Source organism: Vidua macroura, chromosome 12 (genome assembly GCF_024509145.1).
Source record: "Vidua macroura isolate BioBank_ID:100142 chromosome 12, ASM2450914v1, whole genome shotgun sequence".
Taxonomy (NCBI): Eukaryota; Metazoa; Chordata; class Aves; order Passeriformes; family Viduidae; genus Vidua; species Vidua macroura.
In genome coordinates this window covers 21873358-21897580 of record NC_071582.1, presented here as the reverse complement: position 1 = coordinate 21897580, position 24223 = coordinate 21873358, and the positions used below count along the sequence as shown (strand labels likewise).

The following is a 24223-nucleotide window of genomic DNA, read 5'->3' as shown; positions in this document are numbered from 1 at the left end:
CCCATTTATCAGAAAGTGCCTCAGAATAATACCATGCACCAGACAGAAGATTTTTTTTTAAAATAAGTCATGTTTATTGGAGAATTGTCTACTCCCTGTTTGACCCATGAAATGTAGTTAACTTAGATCGACAGTAACTGGCATCATGTGGCAACTGGAGTCTTTATCACAAGGCAGTTTCAGCAACAGGAGTTGAGGAAGGGCTTCATTGTTCAGGGGAGAGTGAAAACACAGAGCCCCTGCCCTTGGAGTATCTGAATGTGTATACTGTGGCCATAATCATCCGAGGAAAATGAGGCCAGACATATATTTTTAAACATTTTCTTTACATTTCAAGGGCATGATCTGCAAACTGCATCATCCTGGACTTCCTCTAATTCCCCCAAATAAATCCAGTAACAACCAGCACCACACAGATATACTTGGTGTGACTTCCAGAGCAATCCCATACACTCCTGGAGGCAATGGCTGTATTTGTGTTGCCTAAAAAAATGTTATAAAAATGCTTCCAACTAAGCTGTTCCAAGAATGTTATTGGCTGTAGTAGAGCCTCTGAAATCTGGCACAGCAACACCCCCTCAAGCTACAGAAGTCTTTTCTTTGTCCCAGGAAATCTCATGTATATTTAGCAGAGTTAAATTTAAATTATTATTTTCCTCCTCTGCTTGTGCTCCCCAGCAACAAAGAAACAGTAATTGAGGTGGATGTTTTGTGAAACCACAACACGAGAAAACAGAACCTCAACTGCCTGTGTTAAAACACTTGTCTGCACTCCGGCTGAGCTCCTTCCCAGCACACAAAGCCTTTCCTTCCTGGAGCAGGGAATCACCACAGGCTTCCTGACCCTCTCCAGGGCCATGGCGACCTCGTCTCCAGGGATATTTTTCTTTTTGCCCCACTTCTTGTTCCCCAGGCCACCTTCTTCAGCAGCTGCTCTGAGGACCTGGCTGCAGCTCTGCTCCTCTGCAGCTCATCTCTTCCCAGGGAAATCCACAGCAATGCCTTCCCCTTCCTGCAGCCACTCCTGCTGGAGGGAACAGGGGAATTTTGATCCCCCCATGCCCACTCTGGGCATTCCCAGCCTGGTTTGCATCCCCAGGAGCTCCGTGAGCCCTGAGCTGTCAGCTCCTCTCTGAATCTCAGACAAAACCATTCCCAGAGCACCACTCACTCTTCATTCCCTCACAGATGCTTCCCTGCAAGAATCACTCCAAAATCAATGCTTTGCCTTTTCAGTGATTATCCACAATAACCTATGGGAGCTCCTGCCAGCAGCTGTGGCTTTATCCTTGCTGGAAATGTCATTTGCTGTTACAGGAATTCCACCAGCTCCTCGGAGCTGCTACTAAAAATGAAAACAAACCTTCTTCCATGGAATACTATTGAGAGAAGGCACCTTTTTCCAAAATGCCAGACTGCACTGAGCCTCCCCAGCTGCTTCCCAGGAACAGATGTGCTCCCTGCTCCCGGCCTGGGATGCAGCTTCAAGCCAATCACAATTCCCTGGATACAGGTCTGCTCTTTGGGCTGCCATTTGGTGAGCCAATCCCAGATGTTCCTGGGTTTGTTTTCATAAAGCAACATGTTCCACGAGATTGAATCTGATACCTCCCTCCAAAGCACTTATTCTCACAAAGATTTCCAAACCTCAGGTGCCCGTAAATAAACACAACCCCATTTCAGCTCCAAACCCCAGTTCTGATTCCATTCAAGCCCTGCTCCAGCTGCTCAAGTGCCATCTTCAGAGATGGCAAACATTTCAGAGATACAGCAAACATTTTCCTGAGAAGTCAACGGGCCTTACCTGGCTTCTGCAGCCCAAGTTACATTTTATTAGAGATGGGAGAGAGATGCCCTGAGAGCACTGAGGGCCGCTCGTGGGTATTCACCAAATGTGCTGAAATGGAAAGGAAATATTTTTACCATTCTTCCTGCAAGTGAGCAGAGTGTTCACAGGCACAGCCCTGGGCGAGGAGGTCCTGGACACCTTGCAGGACAACAGTGCTTTAAGCATCCACCTCACCCGCCAGTGCAACAACCACATTCCAATAAAACCCCTCCAGTGCCATCCCCCTGCTCGAGCTGTTTTCCTACTTTAACCGGAGTTTTACAAATCTCCATGGAAATGCTGCTCATTTGGACAGTTGCTTGGCATACCAACAGATGGAGTATGTTAATCAGTTTTTAAGGGTATGCTAAGAGTCTGGGATAATTTGAGTTCTGTGTTCAGAATGTTTGTAAAAAACCACAAATTTGTAATGGATTTAAAAAAAGGTTTATTCTGCTACAGTGGAAGGAAACAGAATCTTAGGATCTTTAATCAGTGGCTTTTAAAATCACCAATTTTCTGTAATGCTGAATAGATTATTAAATCAGACTGTCTTCTTATCTTTGAGTTAAATTATGCACAAAAAATAAATATGGCTAAATTTATCTTTCATTTAAAAACCTGCTCTGGATTCTGAAGGGATCAAAATACTTGGCTGGAACAACACCTCAGATTTTTTATTGCTTTAACTGATAAAAGTGCCACGGCAGTAACAATACAGCACTGGTTCTAAAAATACCACATGTGGGGCTCCTAAACTTTCCAATCTCACAGCAGAAAAAAAAAGAAAAAAAAAAAAAAAGAAAATAAAAAACCAAACAAAAAAAAACCCCAAATAATCAGCAATTCCTTTGCAAAGTGGAATGTCTGAAGGGAAGAAGAAAATCAAATGTATATGATGGATTTCATCAGCAAAACCAAGCCAGAAGGATGCCCTGCCCTAGGTTGTAACAGTACAAGGGTTGAAGCAGCAGTTTTTTATGTTCTTTTGCATGTTTTCTCTGCTGATAAGGGCTCTCATGCTGTTGCTTACACTCCTCTGCAGCACCGCCAGTTCTGAGCATTCTTCCTTGGAAAATGTTAACACCTTCCAGAACCACTGTAATTTTATATTATCAAACTTCTGCACATTTTTATGACATCCTGGTAATGCTAACAGAAAAGTCATTCAATTACATCAGTTTTTGTTCTCTGTGACGTAGAAATAAAGTCCATAAATGCTGGCTGGGTTACTTCCTCTTGATTACATTTGTGGACATAAGAGTTTGCTGGTTTATTACTATTTTGTTAAATAACCTTTGTGTATATTAATCTGGTTAGTGGCAGACAAATGGAAAAGACCCATGGAAAGATCTGGAAGGTTTTGATACAACACCAAATAAACTTTCTTCTTTGGATCCTTCACTTTCTCCAGGTTAAGCACAGGGATTAAGGCTTAGTTCTTGTGCTTGCCCTGTTTCAGGATGAAACACCGCGAGTGCCCCAGGGGGTGATCTCCCCATTCACACCAGATCGTGGGCAGAGAAGCCAAGGATCAGCCAAGATCTCGTCAGAGGCTGTGCTGAACATGCCGTGGGATACATCATTCCAACACACAGTGTAAGATTACAGCCAGCGAGATGCAGCAGGAACGCCTTTTCAACCAGGAAAAGAACAGACTAGGACAGGATCACAGAGCGTGCAACACAGATGAAATTAAATGGCAAATTAATTGGAAAAAGATAACTCCCTGGTATTGCCTCAGTTCCCAAATATCCAAAGGAAACCACAAAAAAATTGTGCAAGGGCAGGTTCTAACCCTGAACTCTGAGGAGCTGGAAAATCAAACAAATTCCAACAGGAAGAGCTGAAACAGGAGAGGGGCCAGCACTACTGAGCACTACGTGGAGAGATTTTTGAGCTGACTCTTACAGGTTAGTACAAACCCAAAGTGTGTGAAACCTTGGTCTAGATTTAAAAAAATGAACCCAGGTAGAGTTCTGAGCTCAAATCTGTCACATTTATATTGTATTTCCATTATTTAGACAAACATTTCCTGGCTCCCAGCAGTCAGGCTGGCACAAAGTGCAGCCAGAAGGAACAAGCTGAACAGGGCAGACTTAAACCCTGGAACCATCCAGCTTCACAAGGAGAGAAAATTTGCAACGCTGGATTTGGAATGTGAATCTGCACTGCCATCTGCAGAGAGTAGGCTGGTAAATTAATGGGCCATCAGCGTAGCAGCAATTAAATTGCCAAAGTGCAAATATTGGTATGTAAAGTATGGAATCAGGTGGGAAGGAGAAAGATGTGACACCATTGTCACAGCTGACAATTCTGCACAATGTGTGCTGTATCTCAGGAAGGTATTTTCTACTTTATTTCTTAAATATTGTCCTTTTTGCTTCTTTTAGGTGGAAAACTGATCCCATTCTGTTTCTCCCACATCCTCCCCACACCATTTGCAGCTGGAGGTACTGGGAATGTGCCCAGAAGCTCACTGTGACCCTCTGCAGCCCTGAGGTGCTTGCTCACAGCAGAACTTTTACTAAATCCCATCACAGGGAGTAAAGCCAAGCCCAAAGTCTCTGTGTGGGTGAACACCTGCACACCTGACTTCACTGGGATCTCTGTCCCCACTCACAGCAAACCCTGACTTTGCTGGGATTTCTCTGTCCCCTCACACCGAACCCTGACTTTGCTGGGATTTCTCTCTCCCCTCACACCGAACCCTGACTTTGCTGGGATTTCTCTCTCCCCTCACACCAAACCCTGACTTTGCTGGGATTTCTCTGTCCCCTCACACCAAACCCTGACTTTGCTGGGATTTCTCTGTCCCCTCACACCAAACCCTGACTTTGCTGGGATTTCTCTCTCCCCTCACACCAAACTCTGACTTTGCTGGGATTTCTCTGTCCCCTCACACCGAACCCTGAATTTGTGGGGATTTCTCTGTCCCCTCACACCGAACCCTGACTTTGCTGGGATTTCTCTCCCCTCACACCAAACCCTGACTTTGCTGGGATTTCCCCTCACACCAAACCCTGACTTTGCTGGGATTTCTCTCCCCCCTCACACTGAGCCCTGACTTTGCTAGGATTTCCCTCTCCCCTCACACCAAACCCTGACTCTGCTGGGATCTTTCTCCCCTCACACCGAGGGAGCAGTTGCAGCCACAGCCAGTTCCATGTTCCAGCCCAGCTCTGTGTCCCGTTTTCCCCTGTGAGAACCAGCAGCACAGCGACATTAACGGGGTGTGAGGGAATCTGCCCGGGAATAAATGCGTTATCTGAGTGTTTCTTATAAAATAAATGATCCACACCCTCACTTCATTCCGAGGGCACGCTTTGCTCCCTCGGCAAAGAAGCCCGTGACGTTCCTGCCCGTGTGCCCTGCCCTGGAGCCAGGCTGGGGGTGTCCAGAGACCTCAGAGCCCCTTCCAGGGCCGAAAGGGGCTCCAAGAGAGCTGGAAAGTGACTTAGGACAAGGGCCCGGAGGGACAGGACAACACAGAAAGGCTTCCCACGGCCAGAGGGCGAGGATGGATGGGATATTGAGCAGGAGGCCCTGGCACAGGCTGCCCGTGCATCGCCGGCAGTGTCCAAGGCCAGGTTGGACGGGGCTGTGATTGTGAAGCGTTTCCCCGGTGTGACACCGGCAGGTTTTTAACGCCGCTCGGCCTGAGGCCGCCGCTCGGCGCACGCCGCCTCAGGGCGGGCGGGACCCGGCTCTCGCGAGCGCTCCGCGGGCTCCTCTCGCGAGAGCCGCAAGGGGCGGGCGGCGGGCGGGGCGCCGCGGTGGCGGCTCGGCCGGTCGGTCCCGCACGGCCCGGCGGCGGCGGCTCGGCTGGCACCGGCACCGGCACAGCCCGGCCGGCCACCGCCCGCTCCCCTCGGGCTCTTCCCTCCTGCTGTTCTCTCCCAGCTCCCCTAGCCCGCTGCCCTCAGCGCCTCTTCCCTTCTCTCACCCCCCCCCCTCCTCTCCCTGCGGACCCCCCAGTTCCCCCCTGGTCATTCCCCATTCCCCTCACATCCCCCCGCACTCAGGGACCCCCCTGAGCGCCTTCCCCGCGACGCCTGAAGCCCCCGCCGTCGGCCTGCCCCATGGTGGGGTTCGGGGCGAACCGCCGGGGCGGCCGCCTGCCCTCGCTGGTGCTCGTGGCGCTGCTGGCCGTGATCGCCGTGCTCGCCTTCCACTGCTGGAACGCGGCGTCGCGGCAGGCCCTGCTGCGGGAGGAGCTGGCCGAGCTGCAGAGCCAGGCCCAGCGCACCGAGGTGGCGCGGGGCCGCCTGGAGCGGCGGAACTCGGACCTCCTGGGCAAGGTGGACTCGCACAGGAAGCAGCTGGAGCAGAAGGAGGCGGACTACAGCCAGCTGAGCAGCCAGCTGCAGGCCAGGGACGGCCAGGTGAAGAGGTGCGAGGACGGCAAGGTAAGGGCAGGGGTTGGGCGGGGGCTCCCGGTGCCCTGCGGGGCGGCTCAGCCCGGGGCACTGTCAGTCCTGGCCTGCCCAAGGTGTCCCCGCAGCCTGTGCAGCCCGGGAGGGAACCGAGCGTCAGGTTTGGTGCTGCTGGGACATCTGCAGCGCTCTCTGTTTTCCGAAAACGTCCCCAAAAAGAGCTGAAGATGTCCTGTGAACAATGAAAATCCCGAGTGATCGCTCGTTTCCAGACTGCTGTTTCAAATTTACTTATTGTTTTTTAGCTTTCTGTCTCTGCTGAGAATATTTGATCTTTTGTGATCATTCAGACGCAAAGACTACAGTTTCAAGGGAAATGAAACCAGTGTGGTGTTCAGTAGCACTTGCCTCTTGGAATGCCTGGTACAGCACACTCTGATTTTTATGCTGCCAGCGTGTACTTGAGGGAAAAAAAAAAAACCAAACAACCCTGCTGCTGACTAACGTGTCATTTTCCTTGGCTTGGAGAAGCCAAGCTCATTGAAAATTCAATTGGCCCTTTCAGTGGGGGTGGCCTGGGGATTTCTTTTGTTGTGCAAGATGAGTGAATGGTTCAACTTTCACTGTTGTGCTTTCATAACTGAACTGGGAAGTTCACGGGGCTCAGCACACAAGTCCTGCTCAGGGGGTGTGTGGGGTGTATTTGCATGCAGGTCATCACTGTGCTCACTGAACACTGTTCTCACGGTGGGATTTATGGAAATGTCACACTCTTCAGGGTTGTTACTGGCTAGGTTTGTTTTTCTGGCCCTTTCTTATTGCACATGGGATGAGCAGCCTCAGAAAATGCATTGAGTTGTCGCAGAAAAAGTCGAACATGTACACGTCACATTCCAGAGTTAGACTCCCTCAAACTGATTAAGTTTGTATTAATGTTTCCTACTGAACCATTACAATTAAGCCCTTTGTGTGTTCAGCAAGCATCTTTTTAATTTTTGTCTCTCCTTAGACTGCAATAAAAACTCAAATTGGATATGACATGGACTCCATGATCTTAAAGGTGTTTTCCAGCCTCAGTGATTCAGTGATTCTAAAGCAGTTGGGGTTTAGCCAAGGTACTTCCCCTTCTGTCTGCAAAAGGGCAGTCAGCTTGTTTGGTGTGTTAGTGTCACTGCCTGTGGGTGTAAAACTCCCCTGGCAGGATTCAAGTAAGCTGTCAGGCACACTTCAGGAAGAATTTCTTCCTGGAAGGGGTGGTCAGGCACTGGAGCTGCCCAGGGAGGTTTGGAGTGCCCATCCCTGGAGGTGCCCAGGGAATCCCTGGATGTGGCACTCAGTGCTCTGGGTGGTGGCAAGGTGGGGATCGGGCACAAGTTGGGCTGGATGGTCTGGGAGGGCTTTTCCAGCCTCAGGGATTCTGGGATCACTTGCTGGGCTGCATGACGAGGGGTGCTTTTAATGCAAGGAATTGGTATTTCTGTGGAAATCTGTGATGTGCTCCTGTAGGACACCAGGGGAGGAGGTGTAGGTGTCAGCTGGGCAGTGCTGCCCCTGCCTGCCCCCTCTGCTGTTCCCTGAGCTCTGAGTGTGACACTGCACAGGGCAGAGCCCGAGGGCAGCGACAGAAACCTGCCCAGAAAACCCGCCACATTACATTTAGTGTTAATTGCCTGCAGTGTGTGCCGTGAGTCTTCCTTTGTTCCAGAAGCTGCCAGTTAAGGCCGTGTGAGCTCGTAGCTTTTGAACATCCTCTGTCTTGCGTTCAAAATGTTCAGAGTGCCCTAAGAGGCCAGAAGAGCAGGATTTTATCAAAAAACAGTCGCCGGCCTTTTTTCCTCCTGTGTAAGCCTCTGTCTTTTCTCAGTGGCAACAATGTTTATTTTTTTTCTAAAACCCTTTAAGTGACTTTATTTAAGGACTATTGCTTCTCTGAGAGTAGAGAATAAAGCTTTGTTTTAGAGAATGAAAGTCTGTCACAAGGAAACAGCAGTAGATATGAAGTTTCTGACCAAAAAAGGCTTGAATGATCATTCTTTTTCTCTCAAAATAGAATTTGGCAAGTCTGTCTGACCAAACTGCTCATTACCTGTGATCTTAGTCTGTTTGTGAAATGCAGGAGCTGAAATAAACCCCCAACATTGATATCAAGTGATCACAACAAATTCAGGCTCATTTTAAGGAAGACTCATTTGAAGAGTCTCAATGTCAGTTCTGCTTTGTGCTCTTTTGTCCTCAGCTGAGGTTCTTTGCCTTGTGGTCACATAAATCAAGTGCCTTTCCCAGTGCTGAGGCAACTCCAGTTTCTGCAGCAGCCTCCTCTTGGCTCAGGGATTTCTGGAGCCAAGGCCAAACCCTTGTCTCTCCCCTCTGTCCCCTGCTTGTGGAACGAGCCCGTCACACTGCACCAGGGTGTTGTTTGCTCTGGGGAGCAAATATGGGAGTGTGACCCAGTGTCTTGTGTTTAAAAAGAAACAGGAAAACATGAATTCTTGGGAATTCTCCCTCCTGTGGTGAGCTCCTGAGGGTCTGTTGGACCTGGAACAAACGAGGAGTTCTCTTTTGAAGCACCCCGTGAGAGGCAAGCAGGGGTAATGCCTACCTTGGAATTTGGGCAGGTGCTGCGTGCACAGGTAGCATCAGCTTCCTGAGTGTTCCATGGGTTTTTGGCAGCATGCCGTTGGGTTTTGGGGTTTTTCCGTAGCTTAGCGCATCCGCTTGCCGTAAGCGCAGTGAAACGTGGGGCTGGCAGGAGTCCCTGGTGGAGAGGCTCCAGGTGGCAGGCACCCAGCCTGCAGGGAGCACCTCTCATTCTGTACCTGCTGCTGGCCGTGCCAGGTGTGCAACCTGCTGCCCAGAAATGCTCGGGATGAACTGTTTAGTCAAACATCCCCAGCAGCAGCTGGGTCTGTTCTTTGTTGCCAAAACTCGGTAACTCCCCAGTTTGCAAAGCTGTAGCTTGACAGCAGCCATGTGGAGTTGTTACGTGGCAAGATTCACAACTCAGGATTCACTGGAGGGTTGCCACATGACCGTGCATAGGATTTCTGGTGTTTTTTTTTTCCTGTGCAGGGCTCACTGGGCTGCAGAGGGTTTATTTTCTCCATCCCAAGTGCTTGGAAAGGCCCTGAGGAGCCCCTGAGAGGTCAGCAATGCAAACAGGTCTAGACTGAAGGAGGATGGGGCCCAGGAAGAGCTGGACCTGTGCCATGGCTCATGGATTGTGGGTTTTGCATGTGTAGGTGGAACAGATCCCATGAATCATAAAAAAGCTTCCTCCTTTTCTGTCCTTCAGATGAGGGACATTTGCTGTCAGCTGAGCTGGTTTGGATATAAATTCTGTCACTTCTCTCTGAAACTCAAAATCACCAAAAGGAAGGATTGTGTGATAAAAGTGCTGCACATTCCCATGCAGTTCCTGCTCACAACAGCAGCCCTCCCCCAGCCAGGCACATGGGTTATGGGATAAGCAAGAGCAAGTGGGAAGGGTCTGTGCGTGAGGAATTCTCATAGATGAGGGTCTGAAAACAGACCCCACTACTTCCCAGGATCTCCTTTGTTCACAGGTTTATTGGGTTCTGGGAAACAGCTGTATTAGAGTGGAATACAGGAAAATATGATTATTGTGTGTAGTTTTGCAAAAGAGGGGGAGATACTTGTTCATTCACACAACAAATCTCTGGGTGTACCTGCTCCCCTGTCCCCTGCTGGAGGGGGAGCTGGCACGGTGGGTGCCCAGTGCATGGAGAGGCTTGGTGGTGACTTGTGTCCTCTGCTTCCCTGCGTGTCTCCTTCCCTGTGTGTCCCCACTGCAGGGCCAGTTGTGCATTTGGAGTGAAGCTCTGCAAGCCCTACCCAGGCTGGCCCTGAGGGGAGGTTGCTTGGTGCATCCTGTAAGGGGGCCTTGAATGCCTCGGTGGGCAGAGCGTGAGACAAACGTGGCTCTGACGTGCCAGGAGGCTCCGTGAGTGTCCCTGTGAGGAGTAATTTTGTCCCTCTTTCAGAGCACTGTGGTCAGTGGGCTCAGGTTACCTGAAGATCACGTTCCTGGGGGAATTAATAAATGCTGACAGATTAACTGTGGAGCTGGACTTTTCGGTTGTGTTCCAGGGTTTGGAGGAATTATGTTCAAGACCATTTTGTTTATTTTACTGTTTTTTCTGCTCTGTCCCTAGAATTTTCCAGTTCTGCTTGCTTTATTTTTTTGGGAAAAGCCTTGTGAAGCAGTGCTGTGTCCTGTCATAGCTGGGAGCTGTGGTGGTGCCTCTCCAGACCCTAGAGCCCTCTTGGCTTTTGTTTTGGGCACGGGTGTCAGGATTTGCCTGCGCTCCGTGTGCCCTGCTCCAGGGGTGAGGCAGCGTCCTGCAGTGCCCTGCTGGCAGGGACAGCCAGGATCCTGCAGGCTGGCACAAAAGCTCTGCTGCCCAAGGAGTCTCTGCTGTGTGCCCGGAGCTGTGGGATGCTCCGTGTGCACTGTGCTGCAGGAAAGCACCATCTCTGCAGTTCCTGCATGGCTGAGGTCCCGAGGCAGGAATGCCTGGTGGTACCCACGCAGGACAAAGGGATCAGCCTGCTCAGAGTGCCTCTTGTAACAACAAAACCACGATGGGAAATACATTTAAAGAATGAAGACTTTGATAAAAGGGAAGGCTCAGGTGCAGGGAGGAAGCCCTAAAGGCAGGGCAGATGTGTTTTTGGGGTTTTTTGACAGGGAACAGAGGTGACTGACACAGACACTTCAGGGACTGTGGGGGGAACTGAAACAGCCCCTGTGTCCAGGTGTGTGTCCCTGTGTATGTCCCAGCATGTCCTGGCTGAGTGGCTGTGCTGGCACTGCAGTGTGCTGTTCCCAGAGGTGATGCTGACCTTGTCACCCACGTGTGACAGCCCTGCTCAGCACCTTCCTGCAGTTACCCTTTGTGTCACTGTGAAACTGCAAGAAAAACAGCCACAGCACCCGAGGTGCCTGAGGGCAGGCGGGGATTTTTACCTGCTTTTTCAGAATATTCCACACTTAATCTTTCTCTTCATTCCTGCTGGTTTTTGTCTTTATGTAATGACAAAACAAAGCATCTTTACTTCAGGACTTTGTGTATGTGCATTTCTTACTTATTGTAACTATTTTTTTCCTTACTAAAAATGCCAAATTAAAAGCTGTTGTTGTTTACTGGTGTAAGATTCCCTCTCAAAATAAAATGTGTGTTAGGATGATAGATAGCAACACATAAAAGATCTATTTAAATATAACAATTCTGTTATATCATATATCTTAGGTAACAATTAGTTTTGCTGTTGATGCTGTATTTATTTTTATCCACCTGTGCTTTGACATTGGCTGTTTGCTGTCCCTCTTGCAATATCAGGATGCAGCATGTTTATTTTAATCGAGACAATCTAGTTTTTTTGATATAAATATGTTCTGGAATTAAAACTTAAGCCCTTGTTAGCAAAGCCTGAACACAGTGTTTAGGTTGGTGATGTCACTTACACTCACTAAATACACATTTCTTAGATTTACAGGAACTTTGTGCACGTCACTCCGATAATCCTGTCCATATGTTGCTTCACCAAGCAAACAGACACACCTGAGTCTTCACAAGCCCAAACCCTCCCCAATCTGCTGGTCACCTGTATTTATCCAACCTTTTCTTCCTTCCAGATGAAGCTGCAGAACAACATCTCGTATCAGATGGCAGACATTCATCGGCTAAAGGGTGAGGGGTCCATGGCCAAACTCATTTGGTGGGCTGAAGGTGTGCATTTTAACTGCCCAGGTGCTGCAGAATGCAGTATAAATAAAGGATCTGGTGATGCTGGAACTCATAATTTCACATTTCTCATAATGTGAAATCTCACTGTGTTTGTTACCTGGTGTGGGTAAGTGCAGAGCTGGCTCTCACTTTGCTGCAAGAAAGGATGTGTGTTCTGGCACTGCTGAGTTACAGGACAGTAGAATCATTTTCATGGCCAAACATGCAGTTTAGCAGAGTTTGATCAGAAACACTGTGATGGTTAGAAAAGGTCCAGGACACATCTGTGCACTTCTGTACAGACATGATTACAGTGCCTGGGGTGTTGCTGTATTGAGAGCACTTCAGAGTGAGCAAGAACATGATGAGATGTGAACATGCCTGCACACAACACACATGGGTTCTGCCTGTATCCGTGTAGCTGCAGCTTAAAATAGTAGGGAGCTTCATTATTCCTAGCCTGAGGAGCAGGGAGAACTTCTAGAGCAGTTGTGAAGACAGGAAATCCGTGTTGGCTTTACGGGTAGCGGGAAGGTGCCTCCTCCTGTACACTCACTGCCACAAACAGTGTTTGAGCATCCTGCCTGGAGTAACCTGGCAGCACTTCCATGTTACTCAGTGACAGGACCATTCAGGAAATTATGGAGGTTTCCAGCAGATAAGTGAAATAACGTTGTGCAAGGTTTCTGCATGCAAAGGTGCAGAAACGTTTAGGGAGATTGGCACAGTATCAGGAGACTTTTGTCTCTAATTCATGCTGCTATCTGGCATACATGAGTAAAGTGGCATCTTCTTCAAATTGGTTTAAGAATCTTTAATCTATGTCCAGACTTGAAACTTGAGCAATTTCTTTCTTACTTAGCAATATTGGAAATTGTATCTGCCATGGGGTATTTTTTCTTACCTTTCTGTATTCACGTTGGTTTTGCTATTTTGGCCTAGAACAACTGGCAGAGTTACGGCAGGAGTTCATCCGCCAGGAAGATCAGCTGCACGAGTACAAGAAGAACAACACATACCTGACAAGGAGGCTGGAATATGACAGGTATGTCCTCAGGAGTGTTGGTAGCTGCAGCTTGGTGTGTGTGAGGGGGACCTGTCTTTACTAAAAAGTGCTAATTAATCTCGTGTCTGCTAATCCTCAAACGCGAGTGTGCTCGCTTGGTGATGCACCTGAGCTGACTGTTTGACTTTCAAGTTCTTTGTGGTGTTGTAGTCCTTCCCCCAACGTGAGATAGGAGCTAAGGAAGGTCTTGACTTAGTGGAATCGTTCTGCATTTTTAAGTCAATGTATTTTTTATAACATGGAGATTTAGTTCACTAACACATGAAGGAGTGTAGAGGACACAGTCCTGTGTCACCAGCATTGTTAATTGCTGCCTTTCTAGCAGTGTAGTTTCATTTGTTTCAGCCAAAGCTGAAAGCACCTTGTGTAGATTGAAATTTTAAGTTGACTTCAGCCCTTTCAGTTGATGATAGAGAAACAGGGAGAACAAATACTCCTGCTTTGAGGAGTGAGGAAGACTTAACTGTTGAGAAAGTGCTTGAAACTTTTACACACATAAAGTTCTGTGCTGTGCTGAGAGTTTGTGGGACATGGGAGTTTTGGTGATTGGGCTGATGTCGTGGCTTGCTGGGGAAGTTGGGGCAGCTGGCTGTGTATTCAGATGGTGTTATTTGAGTTGGGAGCAGTAACTGATAGTGGCACTCGTGCACCTTCTCTGTTGACAGCCAGGAGAGACACGTTGCTTTCCCAGCGGAATTAATATTTGTGGACAGATTAACTGTGGAGCTTGACCTTTTGGTTGCATTCCAGCTTCTGGAGGAAGTATATTCAAGGCCATTCTATTTATTTTACTGTTTTTTCGGCTCAGTGCCCATTTTTTTCAGCTCTGCTTTCTTATTGTATTCAGTCCATTCCCACTCCATATACATGCCAGGACCAGGCTTCTTGGACAGACTACTCTAGTTATATCTCAGGTTTGGCTTTTTGTGCCACTTCATCTTTTTCCCCTTATTTTATTTGTGGGAGAGCAGATCCAACAAATGAAGTGTAACTAATGGTGTGTTTCTCCTCAAGCCTGCAGTGTGGGCAGCAGATCAAGGAAATGAGACTGCAGCATGAAGAGAACATCAAGAAATTAATGGACCAACTTGCACGGGAACAAAAGGTAATGCCAAAGAAGTTTGTGTTGAATGAGAAGAGCCCAGAGCCTGCTGTTTGCCTCAGAGATGTGGAGGCCTGGGACATTTCTTCCCTAACTTTGTGTTCAGTATCCCCCTGAGCAGCCCTAAGTGGGTGTTAGAGTAAGAAATCTGCCTACTGTCTCACCCAGTCACTGAGCTTGAAGCAGAGGCCCAATTATTTGCTGTGCTCCAGCCTTCCCCAGTGATATCATTGCTGAGGATTTCAGTTGCTGCCCGTGACATGGATATTGCTGTTCTGCTCTCCAGGGTGGGATCTGTGTTCTCACAGCCTTACCCAGGTTACTGCACAGGGAGCCTGAGCTCTGCAAGGCCTCAGCTGCTAATGTGATGCAAATTGTGATGGTACTGCAATGGTATCAAGGGTGTGATTACATCAAGCAGGCTGCCAGTAGAATTTGGGCCTCTTTCCAGCAAACAGATGCTTAAAATTTTGTTTCCTTACTTCATCTATAAACATCTCAAATAATAGGGCAGACTGAGAGCAAGTTTGTCACATCTTCTCTTACAGTCTAGAATTGTTTCAAGGCTCTGACCTGAGGCTTAAGGCTGATGTTACCTTAACCTGTTTTTGTTGTGCTTAGCACCTGTGTATGGCAGTAGACATGTCCTGCACCTGTGCTGTGTTGAACATTTTCTGTCCAGTTGTGTTTCCAGGTCCCCAGGGTCCAGCTTTTGTGCATAGAGTGCTCTGCTCTTTGCTTTGGTGATCATTGAGTTCATAAATGCACTTTTGCTGACCCAAAGTAATCTTGAATTTGAGGATGTGTGTTTTGTAATTTCCGGGGAAGTGTTTAATGTTGTCTCCTTATTTTTTCTAGCAGGCCACACAAAAAGTTCAGTCTAGTAAAGACACTGCAGTCAGCCCCAGCAATGGTGACCAGGCAATACCTGAGGCCGCTGCAGAGGGGGAAGATAAAGACGTAGTGAAGAATGAGGAGCCTTCAGAACATGTTGCAAATGGCAAAGGTATTTCCTTTTTTGGGCATTTGTGGTAGAGGATGGGCCATTGGGTTGCATCCTTTGCCAGCCTCCAGACTGTGCTTTTCTCTGAAGTAGAAGAAGGAATTGTTTGGCTCAGGTACATTGATTAGCTGCAGTGATTGTTCTAAGTTAGAACATTCCACAAGAGGGAAATTCACAATTCAGGCTGAAGTGTAGTAAGGCAGAATATCCTTTTCTTGTCTTGCAGAGAAAATCAAACCAGGAGGAGACGCAGGCATGCCTGAAATAGAAGATAATGACCCTGCTAAAGCTGAAGATACTCCCACTGGTTAGGAGAAATACTCTTCATTCTTTCACCTTTGGGTCTTGGTGATGTAGATGTGTGTGAACACCATGTGGTTCACAGTGAGTGCAGACTTTTAAAACCTCTCTGTGGTAATAAAATTCAAGTGGGGTGTAAAATCAGATCATTTCTACTGTGCCTAAGAGGTTTGAATTCTCAAAATGGAATGTTGGATAATGCCCCTCCTGAAATCTTACCTTCTATATTTTCATTAAGGAAATTATAAAAAAATAGAAGTTTACAGGATTGTTAGAGCAAGAGCAGGTAAATAGTGTGTTTGTTTCACGTTAATGCTTTTGTCCCTGTGTTCTGTTTTAGCTTTAAAGAGGCCACTTATTTCAGCTCCTAAAAGTGAAGGTCATCAGCCTGTTATCAATATTCCAACTGAACAGCCCCATGCTCCAAACCTGGCACCAGGTAAAATTCCTGTTAGCAGGTGATGAAGCAATATTGGGTAACAAGAAGAAAACTAAGGATAAATTTCTGCAGGATCTAAGGCTGTGTTTTTACCTGGCTGAGGCACTTGGGCTGCTGTTGTATGATCTCTTCTTGTACCCTCCAAACCAATAATTTCTGAGCCTTTTGACCAATCACAGCTAAATTTGAGTTAGAAGTTTCAAGGATAAGTGCTTCAAGTGGACAGAAGAATTGGAGTGTTCCTATTTAGGTTACTAATTAGAGCTGCACCACCCCCCTCAAGGCTTGGTTGTTGATCTCTTGGTAGCCACAATCAGATGTTCCTGTCACCTGCTCAGTGTCCTCCTGTCCCTGGGAGCAGCTCACTTGAGGGTGACATGGGAAAGGTTTAGGACATGGGAACTTAAAGTCCTGCAGTGAAAGGGTTTGGAGGAATTGCAGTTAGAAGAGAGACAAACGCAGAGAAAATAAACTCCGTGCTTGATCGAGTCACTTTAAGGTCAGAGAATATCAGGTGATGCCTGCACTGCAGGTGGCTTGTTCCAGTCCTGTCCTGCTAAAATTCTGAGTGTAACCTCCCATTTCAACGTTGTAGGTTTGCCCAGTGACAGTGATGGAAACGCTGACATTGCCAAGCAGATCCCTCCAAATTCTCTCCAGCACTTGAATTTTGAAGAAAATGTGGAAGCACAGAAAGAGCACAAGATTGAGCCAGACCAGATAAAAATCCCAAAGAGCCGAGTTAGCGACTTGCAGAAGATTAAGCAAAGTAAGTTAGCCAATATCACACACTTCAATATATTTTAAAAAATCACTTCATTTTTTATCTGTGTAAGTGCCTGTCTGGAAAATAGGGACCATTGCAGAGGGTGGCTTTGGAGAGGGAGCCTGAGAAGGAATATAATGTGTTCCTGGGTAAAAGATAGGCTTTAATGTGTTACTTTTCACATGTACATTCAGTTATTAAAAAAAAAAATATTTCGTTATTGGAATTTAAGATGTTTTTGGAAATTACTGCACAGTTAAATTGGTTAAGTCAGAACTTTGATACATGCAGGATGCTGAGTTACTCACTTTATTACTTGACTTCAGTACACTTTTTGGACAATATTGTGGGAATTCAGCCAAAACTGAGAAAATTTTGGTTGTTTTAATATCACTTATAGAACTTTGTGATGGAGCAAGGACAAGTGTATTACAAATTGTCACAGAACCTGGGCAGGCCTGGCTTCCACTCTGTGTATCCTGAGGTGTGCAGGGCTCGTTATTTTATCAAAGCAGCTTCTGGAAGAAACTTCTGGAGTGAGAAAGCTTCTCATTTCAGTTGTTGGGTTTGTTAATGGATTGTCTCTCTTCCCTGGTCACAGATTAAATGGTAGTTGTGTAGGCAGGAGCTGGGAAGGAAAAGTCTCCATTATAGGCTGTGAGGGGGTACCTGAGAGTCAGGAATTGTCCCCAGTTAGTCTCTCCTCTTTGCTCCTTCATACTTGGAATAACTCTGGTTGTGGGTTTTAACGGTGCAGTGAGGGAGAGACTTTATCATGGAAGGAAATAGCTAATCCAGGTTTGTGTAAGGGTCTGTCCTGATGGTCAGTGGCTGCTCAGAAAGGTCCATTGGTGACAAACTCACCCCTGGTATGGAGGAGCCCAGCTGTGGCCCAGCTGTGGCACAGCTGTGCAGCTCCCACCGTGGGCAGGTGCCTGGCTGGTGTTGGTGACTGAGAGCTGTGAAGCAGAGGGTGCAGAGTGGGACTGGTCAGCCTGGAGGAGAGAAGAGTCTGGGGAGACCTTAGGGTGCCTAAAGGGGCTCCAGGAGAGCTGGAGAGGGACTGGGACAAGGGATGGAGGGACAGGACACAGGGAATGGCTTCCACTGCCAGAGGGAAGGGATGGATGGGATCTTGGGAAGGAATTGTTCCCTGGGAGGGTGACAGGGGCTGGGATGGAATTCCCAGAGCAGCTGTGGCTGCCCCTGGATCCCTGGCAGTGCCCAAGGCCAGGTTGGACATTGGGGCCTGGAGCAGCCTGGGGCAGTGGGAGGTGTCCCTGCCCATGGCAGGGCTGGCACTGGATGGGCTCACTGGACTGTGGTCCCTGAGCTCGGTCTGTAGCCTTTGTGGGCCTGCTGCATTTCCTGGGATCTCTTTCTACACTTCAACCTTTCCTTCTGTCAGCTTCAATTCATTCAGTGCTTCTTTGTCACAGTGTCTCTGGCTATCCACGGGCTGGTTTTGCTGGAAGCTGGCTACATGCCCTTGTCCTCCATGGCTCAGTTTGGGTTTAACATGTGCAGATGCCACTGTCCTGCCTGGGTTTTGGATATGATGCAGTGTCAAAAATACCAACAGGATCACTCCACTCAGACATGAACAGGCAATGAATAATGTATGGAACTTTGGATTTCTAAACACATCATGGGTGTTTTCCTTGCTTGTTTTATGAAAACACCTGCAACTGGTGTTGCTGTACGTTTGAGCTGTGCTAGGTGTGATTCTGCTGCTTTTCCCCCATACAGAGAAGCAGGATGGTACTGCTTCTGTCCTGCCTTTTATATACACATTGCCTTAGGGAATAATTTCACTTTTACATCTGTCCATTTTTAATCCTGATGTTGAAATCATTATCCAGTTTTACTTCTCCATTAGTTGCTTGCACTGGGAATCATCAGCTCCCTGGCAGCCTTGGTGCCCAGTGTGTGTGTATCACACTTTAATCCCATTTTTCCCATTTATACACAGTTTTCCAGGCCAGTGACCTCTGCAGACTCAGAGCTGCTTCCCCAGCACTGGGCTGGAGATCTCCCTGTGTCCCATTAAACACCAGCTCTGAGCTGACATCACACCAGTAATCTCTCACCTGGGTGGGGGTGCCTGGGTGATTGCCTGCTCATTCTGTACTTCCAGCTAATTCCCATTTTCCTCGTGCATTGTTTCAGGATCTGAAACCACTCTTAGTTTTTTGTTGGGAGATGAAAATACTGGGTTTGGGGCATTTTGGAAATGGTTAAAGCTTGCTAGGGAAGCAGAGTGTAAAGCCAGCAGGACGAGTTTCCAAGCTGAGCGGTGAGGGCTGGCCTGTGCTGGGCTCCCTCCTGTGCCAGCAGGGCACCCTCTGCAGGCACTGCCGGGCACCAGGGCAGCACTGCCTGGCTCTGGGGTGTGCAAAATGCCAGGCCTCAGCCAGAGTGGGTACTGACCCTTCCAAGAGTGAGTGCTCTTGTGCTTCTTGAGAAATCTTGTGTTGGTGCCTGTGGGCAATCCAAGGTGGAGGTGTTTGGGCGCTCACTCAGCCCTTCCCGTGGGGAGAGGAGTGTGGGACAGTCAGGAGTCACGAGGGTGACACGGACGTGTCACCTGCATGGAGGTGTTCCAAGAGCCTTGTTCAACCCCTGCCCCAGCCCTCTCCCTTCTCCCCCCTTTCTCTCCAGCTGGATCTACCACAGACCCCGACTGCCTCCACCTGCGATCTGCTCTCGTGTAGGATCTCCCTGTTTCTTTCCTCTCTGCTGCTGACTCACTCCTTTCCTACTCCACAGGCCGGTTCTTTGATGAGAATGAATCCCCTGTGGACCCGCAGCAGGGTTCTAAACTGGCAGATTATAATGGGGATGATGGGAACGTGGGTGAGTATGAGGCAGACAAACAGGCCGAGCTGGCTTACAATGAGGAAGAGGATGGTGATGGTGGAGAAGAAGACGTCCAAGGTGAGCTTGGGCCTTACCTCCATCCCATTGTGATAAATCCATGCTGAGTTACTTGTTGAATTTGTGTAAAGCCTCTCTGGTTTAGCTGATCACAAATTGCTCAGACAGAACAAACAAGCTTGAAATTTGGTCTCACTCTCTGTGGGACAGCAACGATGCAACAGTCTTGAGAGAGAGGGTGTTGGCACCTTACTGGAGTTGTCTAGAGTTCCTGCTAGGAAAAGCAAGACTCTAAATTCCAGACATGGTTTTACCCAAACCCCCAGCTCTGGCCCCTGGCTGGGAGGGCTTTGGGCCTTGACATTCCTAAATTGTCAAATAGAGGAATGAAGTGGTTCGACCCCTGCTCTTGTCACACCTGCCTGGAGCTCAGGTGATTCCAGGTGGTGAGTCCAGGTGTCACTTTTGTGCATTATACACAGATTCAACAGGCTTGTGGTGTTCTGCTAACCCACCTCGGAGCTCCTGATCCAGTGCTGCCTAACACCTATGTGTGCATGGCCTTTCCCTGTCCTGCATGCAGCTCCTGCATTGCCTCCCTCGCTTGCCTCTGCCTGCCTTGTCTGCCTTCTCCATCCAGCTGTTGGGGGATATCTGGGACAGGCCTGCATGTCTGTAGGGTGAGAATGTTGGGTAAACACAGAGAGTATTTCCAGTTAAATGGAAGTGTAAAATAAAGAGGAGGGGATAAAACAGGAAATGAGACAAAAATCCTACAGGCCCCCCAATTTTTGACCCTCATGATATAAGTTATATAAGTTAACAAGTTTTTAGCTGTGGGTTTGTCAGGCTCCATATTTAACTGGCATCTAAGCAAAATGAATGGGCAAAGCCAGTAGAAGGCAGCTGACTGTGTGAACTAAGTGCAGCATCAGCAGGCTGGGCTGGGCTGGCAGTTTGAAACTCGTGCACAAGGGAAGGAATAGGGTGGACCAGAACCTGTGGCGATTAATTAACTTAATAATGGACTGTGGTGGCTGCTGCTCCAGCTGCAGCCTGTTGTGTGTCCCTTGTGCTCAGGACTCACAGGGGTTTGTGTGTCACCTCTGGCGGGTGGTCCCTGGGCTGGCAGCTGCACAAAGGCACGGGGGCATGCAGAGCAGCCTGGCCCAGCAGCCTGGTCCCTTCCCATGGCACTTCCCAGTCCATGCTGGGGCCATGGGAGCCATGCCCCTGATGGTGCTGGCTGCTGTGGGCAGGGAGTGCAGGGTGTCCTGTGTGTCCCTGAGCCCTGCAAACGCTGGCAGTCCTGTGGGTGGGGGTTTCATAGTCCCTAAGTCAGCAGTGGGTCCTGCCCAGCTCCTCGCTGCAGTAGTTCCTTACCTGGGCTTCAGGATGCAGCTCTGGAGGTTGTAACTGCAGCTGAGTCTGTGCTGGCTGGTGCCACCTGCCTCGCTCAGCCTGGGGTGCTCTGGACAACCCTTGCTGTGAAGAAATGTTCCCAATATCCAACCTGACCTTCCCCTGGCACAGCCTGAGGCCGTTTCCTCTTGTCCTGTCCCCTGTTCCCTGGGAGCAGAGCCAGACTGTAGGTGGCTGCCACACGGTGCAGGGATGCAGCACCCTGTCCCTGTCCCCATCCCCTCAGAGCTCTGTGCTGCTCCATCAGCGTGAGGTCCTGGCTGTGGGGCCCTTCCCGGGGAGCTGATGGCTCAGGCAGCAGGGGTGCCATGAACAGCTGCAGTGACAAGGGCAGCATCCCCCAGTGCCACTTGGGAAAGGGTTCAGCTCTAAGTGGTGGGGAAATGTTAAACCCCAGAGACTGGGCTTGTGTAACTTGCAGTGTGAGCGGTGTTTGCAAAAACAGAGCTCTGACTGACAGTGACCCCATCAAACACTTCCCTTCCAGGTGGGGTCCCTGCAAGGTCCCTGCTCTGGTGGCTTGGAATTGGAACTTGGGGAAGATCCTTCTCCTGATGAACCCCTCTTTGTCTCTGTATAGACAGACTGGATTAAGAGCTGGTAGTTAAGGTTGAAGAGTGACTTCTGGAAGCTTCTTCCTGAGGGATGGTCTGAGCAGAGTGTGTTAGTACCTCAAACCACATTTCCCAAGCTTTGCTCTGTTGTTCCTTAATAACTTGTCATGTTGGCTTGAGCTGTGATTTAAGTGTGGCCAGTGGAGCTTCCAGGGGCAGTATTCCAGGGAAAGTGGCTGCTTCAGGCTTTACACTGATTTGTCTGCAGGGCAGGAGAGGGCAGAATGGGGGGGTTGAAGGGAGGGTGGTTATAATTGTTTAGGGAGGGGAAAAAATGAACGAGAATTTCTATCTAAAAACTGTTAGGAAAACATCACCCAGGTCTGCATCAGGCTGAGCAAAGCCTGTGGCATGTGCTACAAAGCCACTGGATTCCACGTGGTTTCTCCTGCCTCTAGGAATGTGTGGGCTTAGATTGAAATGATCCAGGGGAAATACCCAGTTTGGGGGGGTGTTCCTTGGGGCAGGGCAGCACCCAGCCTGGTTCCTCCCCTCAGGCACCTGCTGAAGGGCAAGGGGATGTTCAAAGGTGGCAGCTCCTAAAATGTCTGTTAGTGGTGGCTGGATGGTGGAAGGGGGAGTAACTCCAGGACGTCCAGGTGCTGTGGTGGCACTTTCTTATGGAAGAAACCTGTGTCGTGCAGGTGAGCTCCAGCCTTCTGCTGCTCCTCAGGCCCCTGCCTGGCTCCTGGGGTGCTGGGTGTGAAGGTGTGGGGAGCTCCAGGCAGCTTGGCAGCCAGTGGAGGATGGGGGAGCTCAGCTTGGATTTCCTTTGCTGTGAACAAGAGTCTTTCATGATTTATAGGAGTAGCTCTGAGGTGCAGGAAAAGCTTTTTAGTTGGAACAAATGGAAGTTTTAGGGTTTTTCACTTTTTGAGGGAAAAGGTATGGAAGTGGTCCCAGTGACTTCCCTGTGCTAGTCCCTGAGCTTCCCACCCTCTGTGAACGGTGTCAGCTCTGGGCATGGGACTCTCAGCAGGAGCTGGGTTTTAGCTGGGGAGTTTGAAAGCTTGACAGGCAGTCTCAAAGCCCAGCAGCTGGTGTGACAGTGCTGCAGTGTCTGCAGTCAGGCAGTCTGTGAGGTGGGGCTGCCCTGCAGCCAGAGATCCCCCTGGAGCACTGACAGCTGGGCTGGACACATCCTGTCACCAGCCCTGGTCAGCTCGGGGCTGTGCCCTTTAGCAGCATGTCCTGGCAACTGTACTGGGATATTTTTTCAGTGAGACCGCATCAGATCTGGTCCGAGCATTTTAATTGTAATCTAATTACAATCTGTAATTGCAGATGATGAGGAGCGAGACCTGCAGAACGACCTGGGGGACTACAGCAAGTCCCGCCTCAGCGAGGGGGTCCTGTAGGCCCCGGTCACAGAGAGCTCAACCCAGGAACCTGAGGTGCTGCAAAACTGGACCTGTTTTACTCCAGTGTTTCCTACTTCCAGGGAAGCTGAGGATCAAGTGCCGAGAGTGCTCAGCAGCAGGAGGAGAGGGCCCCTCTGTACATATGTACATATTTGTACTGTTGCAGGTTGTATTAAACCCACATCTTTGCTGTTACATGGAGCTGGTTACTCAGCCTGGTCCTTACCTGTAATAATCTACACTTAAACCCAGTCTATAAACACAGGCTGAACTGTTTCTGCCACTTGGAACACTTGGAACCTGGAGAACTTGTACAGTTTGTACCTGATGTAACAAAGCCACTGTGGAAGCCGTGTACAGCCAAGAACTCCTTTTCTACAGTCCCACCTGTGTGGCAGAACCGCTGCTCCCGAGTGCTGGGGTTTGTACAGCAGTGAGAATGGAATGTCAGAGGGACTGGGAACTGAATGGTTCAAGAACTGCTCCTTCCTCACTGGAACCCAGCACCACATCCCACTGAACTCCTGTACAGTGGCCACATCTCATAGCTAGAGCTGCAAATCTGTAGTAGGATTTGAATAATTCAATACATCCCAAAAAAGTTGTGCAACTAATAGCTCGATTTAAAAGGTGATATAAATAATTTGCAGCTTGTAGGAAGTCGTTGTGTTAAAGAGGGTGTGTCAGTGAGAGACATCTCCAGCAGCTGTGTCAGCCCCTCGATGGAAGGACCAGCCCTTACCCAGGTAAACACACCGTGGGTGCTGGTGTGCTGTCCCAGAGTCTCCATCCCAGCTCCAGCCACTCCATTTCCAGTTCGATGCCCTGATCCTGAACACCCACCACGTCCCACGGTTTGGTTTTCTCCATCAGATCTGTAAGTCAGACCCTTTTCTGTATTTGTATTCAAGCCCTTTCAGAGCTGATGGAGATGATTCCATTGCTGTGCAGCAGTGGGAATGAAGGGGATTGTCCCCCCTGCTCCCCCAAGGGCTCCTGTGGACACAGGCTGTAGGCCCTGATGAGGGTGATTGAACTCCTCCCTGTGCTCTGGTGCTGGGCTGAAGTAATGGGTCAGGTTTGCTCCTTGCCAGCTCAGTGAACCTCTTAAATAAAGTTCAATGCTTGTACAATTGTGTTATGGGTTTTTAAGATGGTTTATTATTACTTCAAGTGTCAATGGCAAAAAAAATTCCCCCCAGTTTCTGCATTTAAAAAGTGGAACTCCAGCTCAGCGCCGTGTCCTGGTTCCAGCTGAACCCCACATTCTCCAAAGTAGTGCAGCACCACACGACACAGCTTGGGGAGACCCCTGAATAGAG

General features: G+C 48.8%; 1 protein-coding gene across 4 annotated transcripts; it reads left to right on the top strand.

Annotated features, from left to right (window-relative positions):
• The first annotated feature begins 5607 nt into the window (after positions 1–5607).
• GOLM2 (golgi membrane protein 2) lies at positions 5608–24034 on the top strand. 4 transcript variants are annotated; one of them, XM_053988165.1, is made up of 10 exons: positions 5608–6237; positions 11861–11915; positions 12894–12996; positions 14032–14122; positions 14981–15125; positions 15349–15429; positions 15763–15861; positions 16457–16630; positions 19397–19564; positions 22825–24034. In XM_053988165.1, exons 1-10 carry the CDS (start codon positions 5911–5913, stop codon positions 22896–22898), a joined length of 1317 nt encoding a protein of 438 aa, XP_053844140.1. In that variant the 5' UTR covers positions 5608–5910; the 3' UTR covers positions 22899–24034. The 4 variants fall into 4 exon arrangements, with proteins under 4 accessions (XP_053844140.1, XP_053844139.1, XP_053844142.1 ...); XM_053988164.1 differs by having other exon boundaries at positions 14978–15125; XM_053988167.1 differs by lacking the exon at positions 19397–19564.
• The last annotated feature ends 189 nt before the right edge of the window (positions 24035–24223 follow it).

What these genes read in the sequence shown, in the direction of transcription:
- GOLM2 (XM_053988164.1), top strand. Translation starts at nt 5,911, where the DNA reads ATGGTGGGGTTCGGGGCGAACCGCCGGGGCGGCCGCCTGCCCTCGCTG. An exon ending in ACATGTTGCAAATGGCAAAG is followed by an intron (nt 15,126 to 15,348) that starts GTATTTCCTTTT and finishes CTTGTCTTGCAG; the next exon opens with AGAAAATCAAACCAGGAGGA. An exon ending in TGGAGAAGAAGACGTCCAAG is followed by an intron (nt 19,565 to 22,824) that starts GTGAGCTTGGGC and finishes CTGTAATTGCAG; the next exon opens with ATGATGAGGAGCGAGACCTG.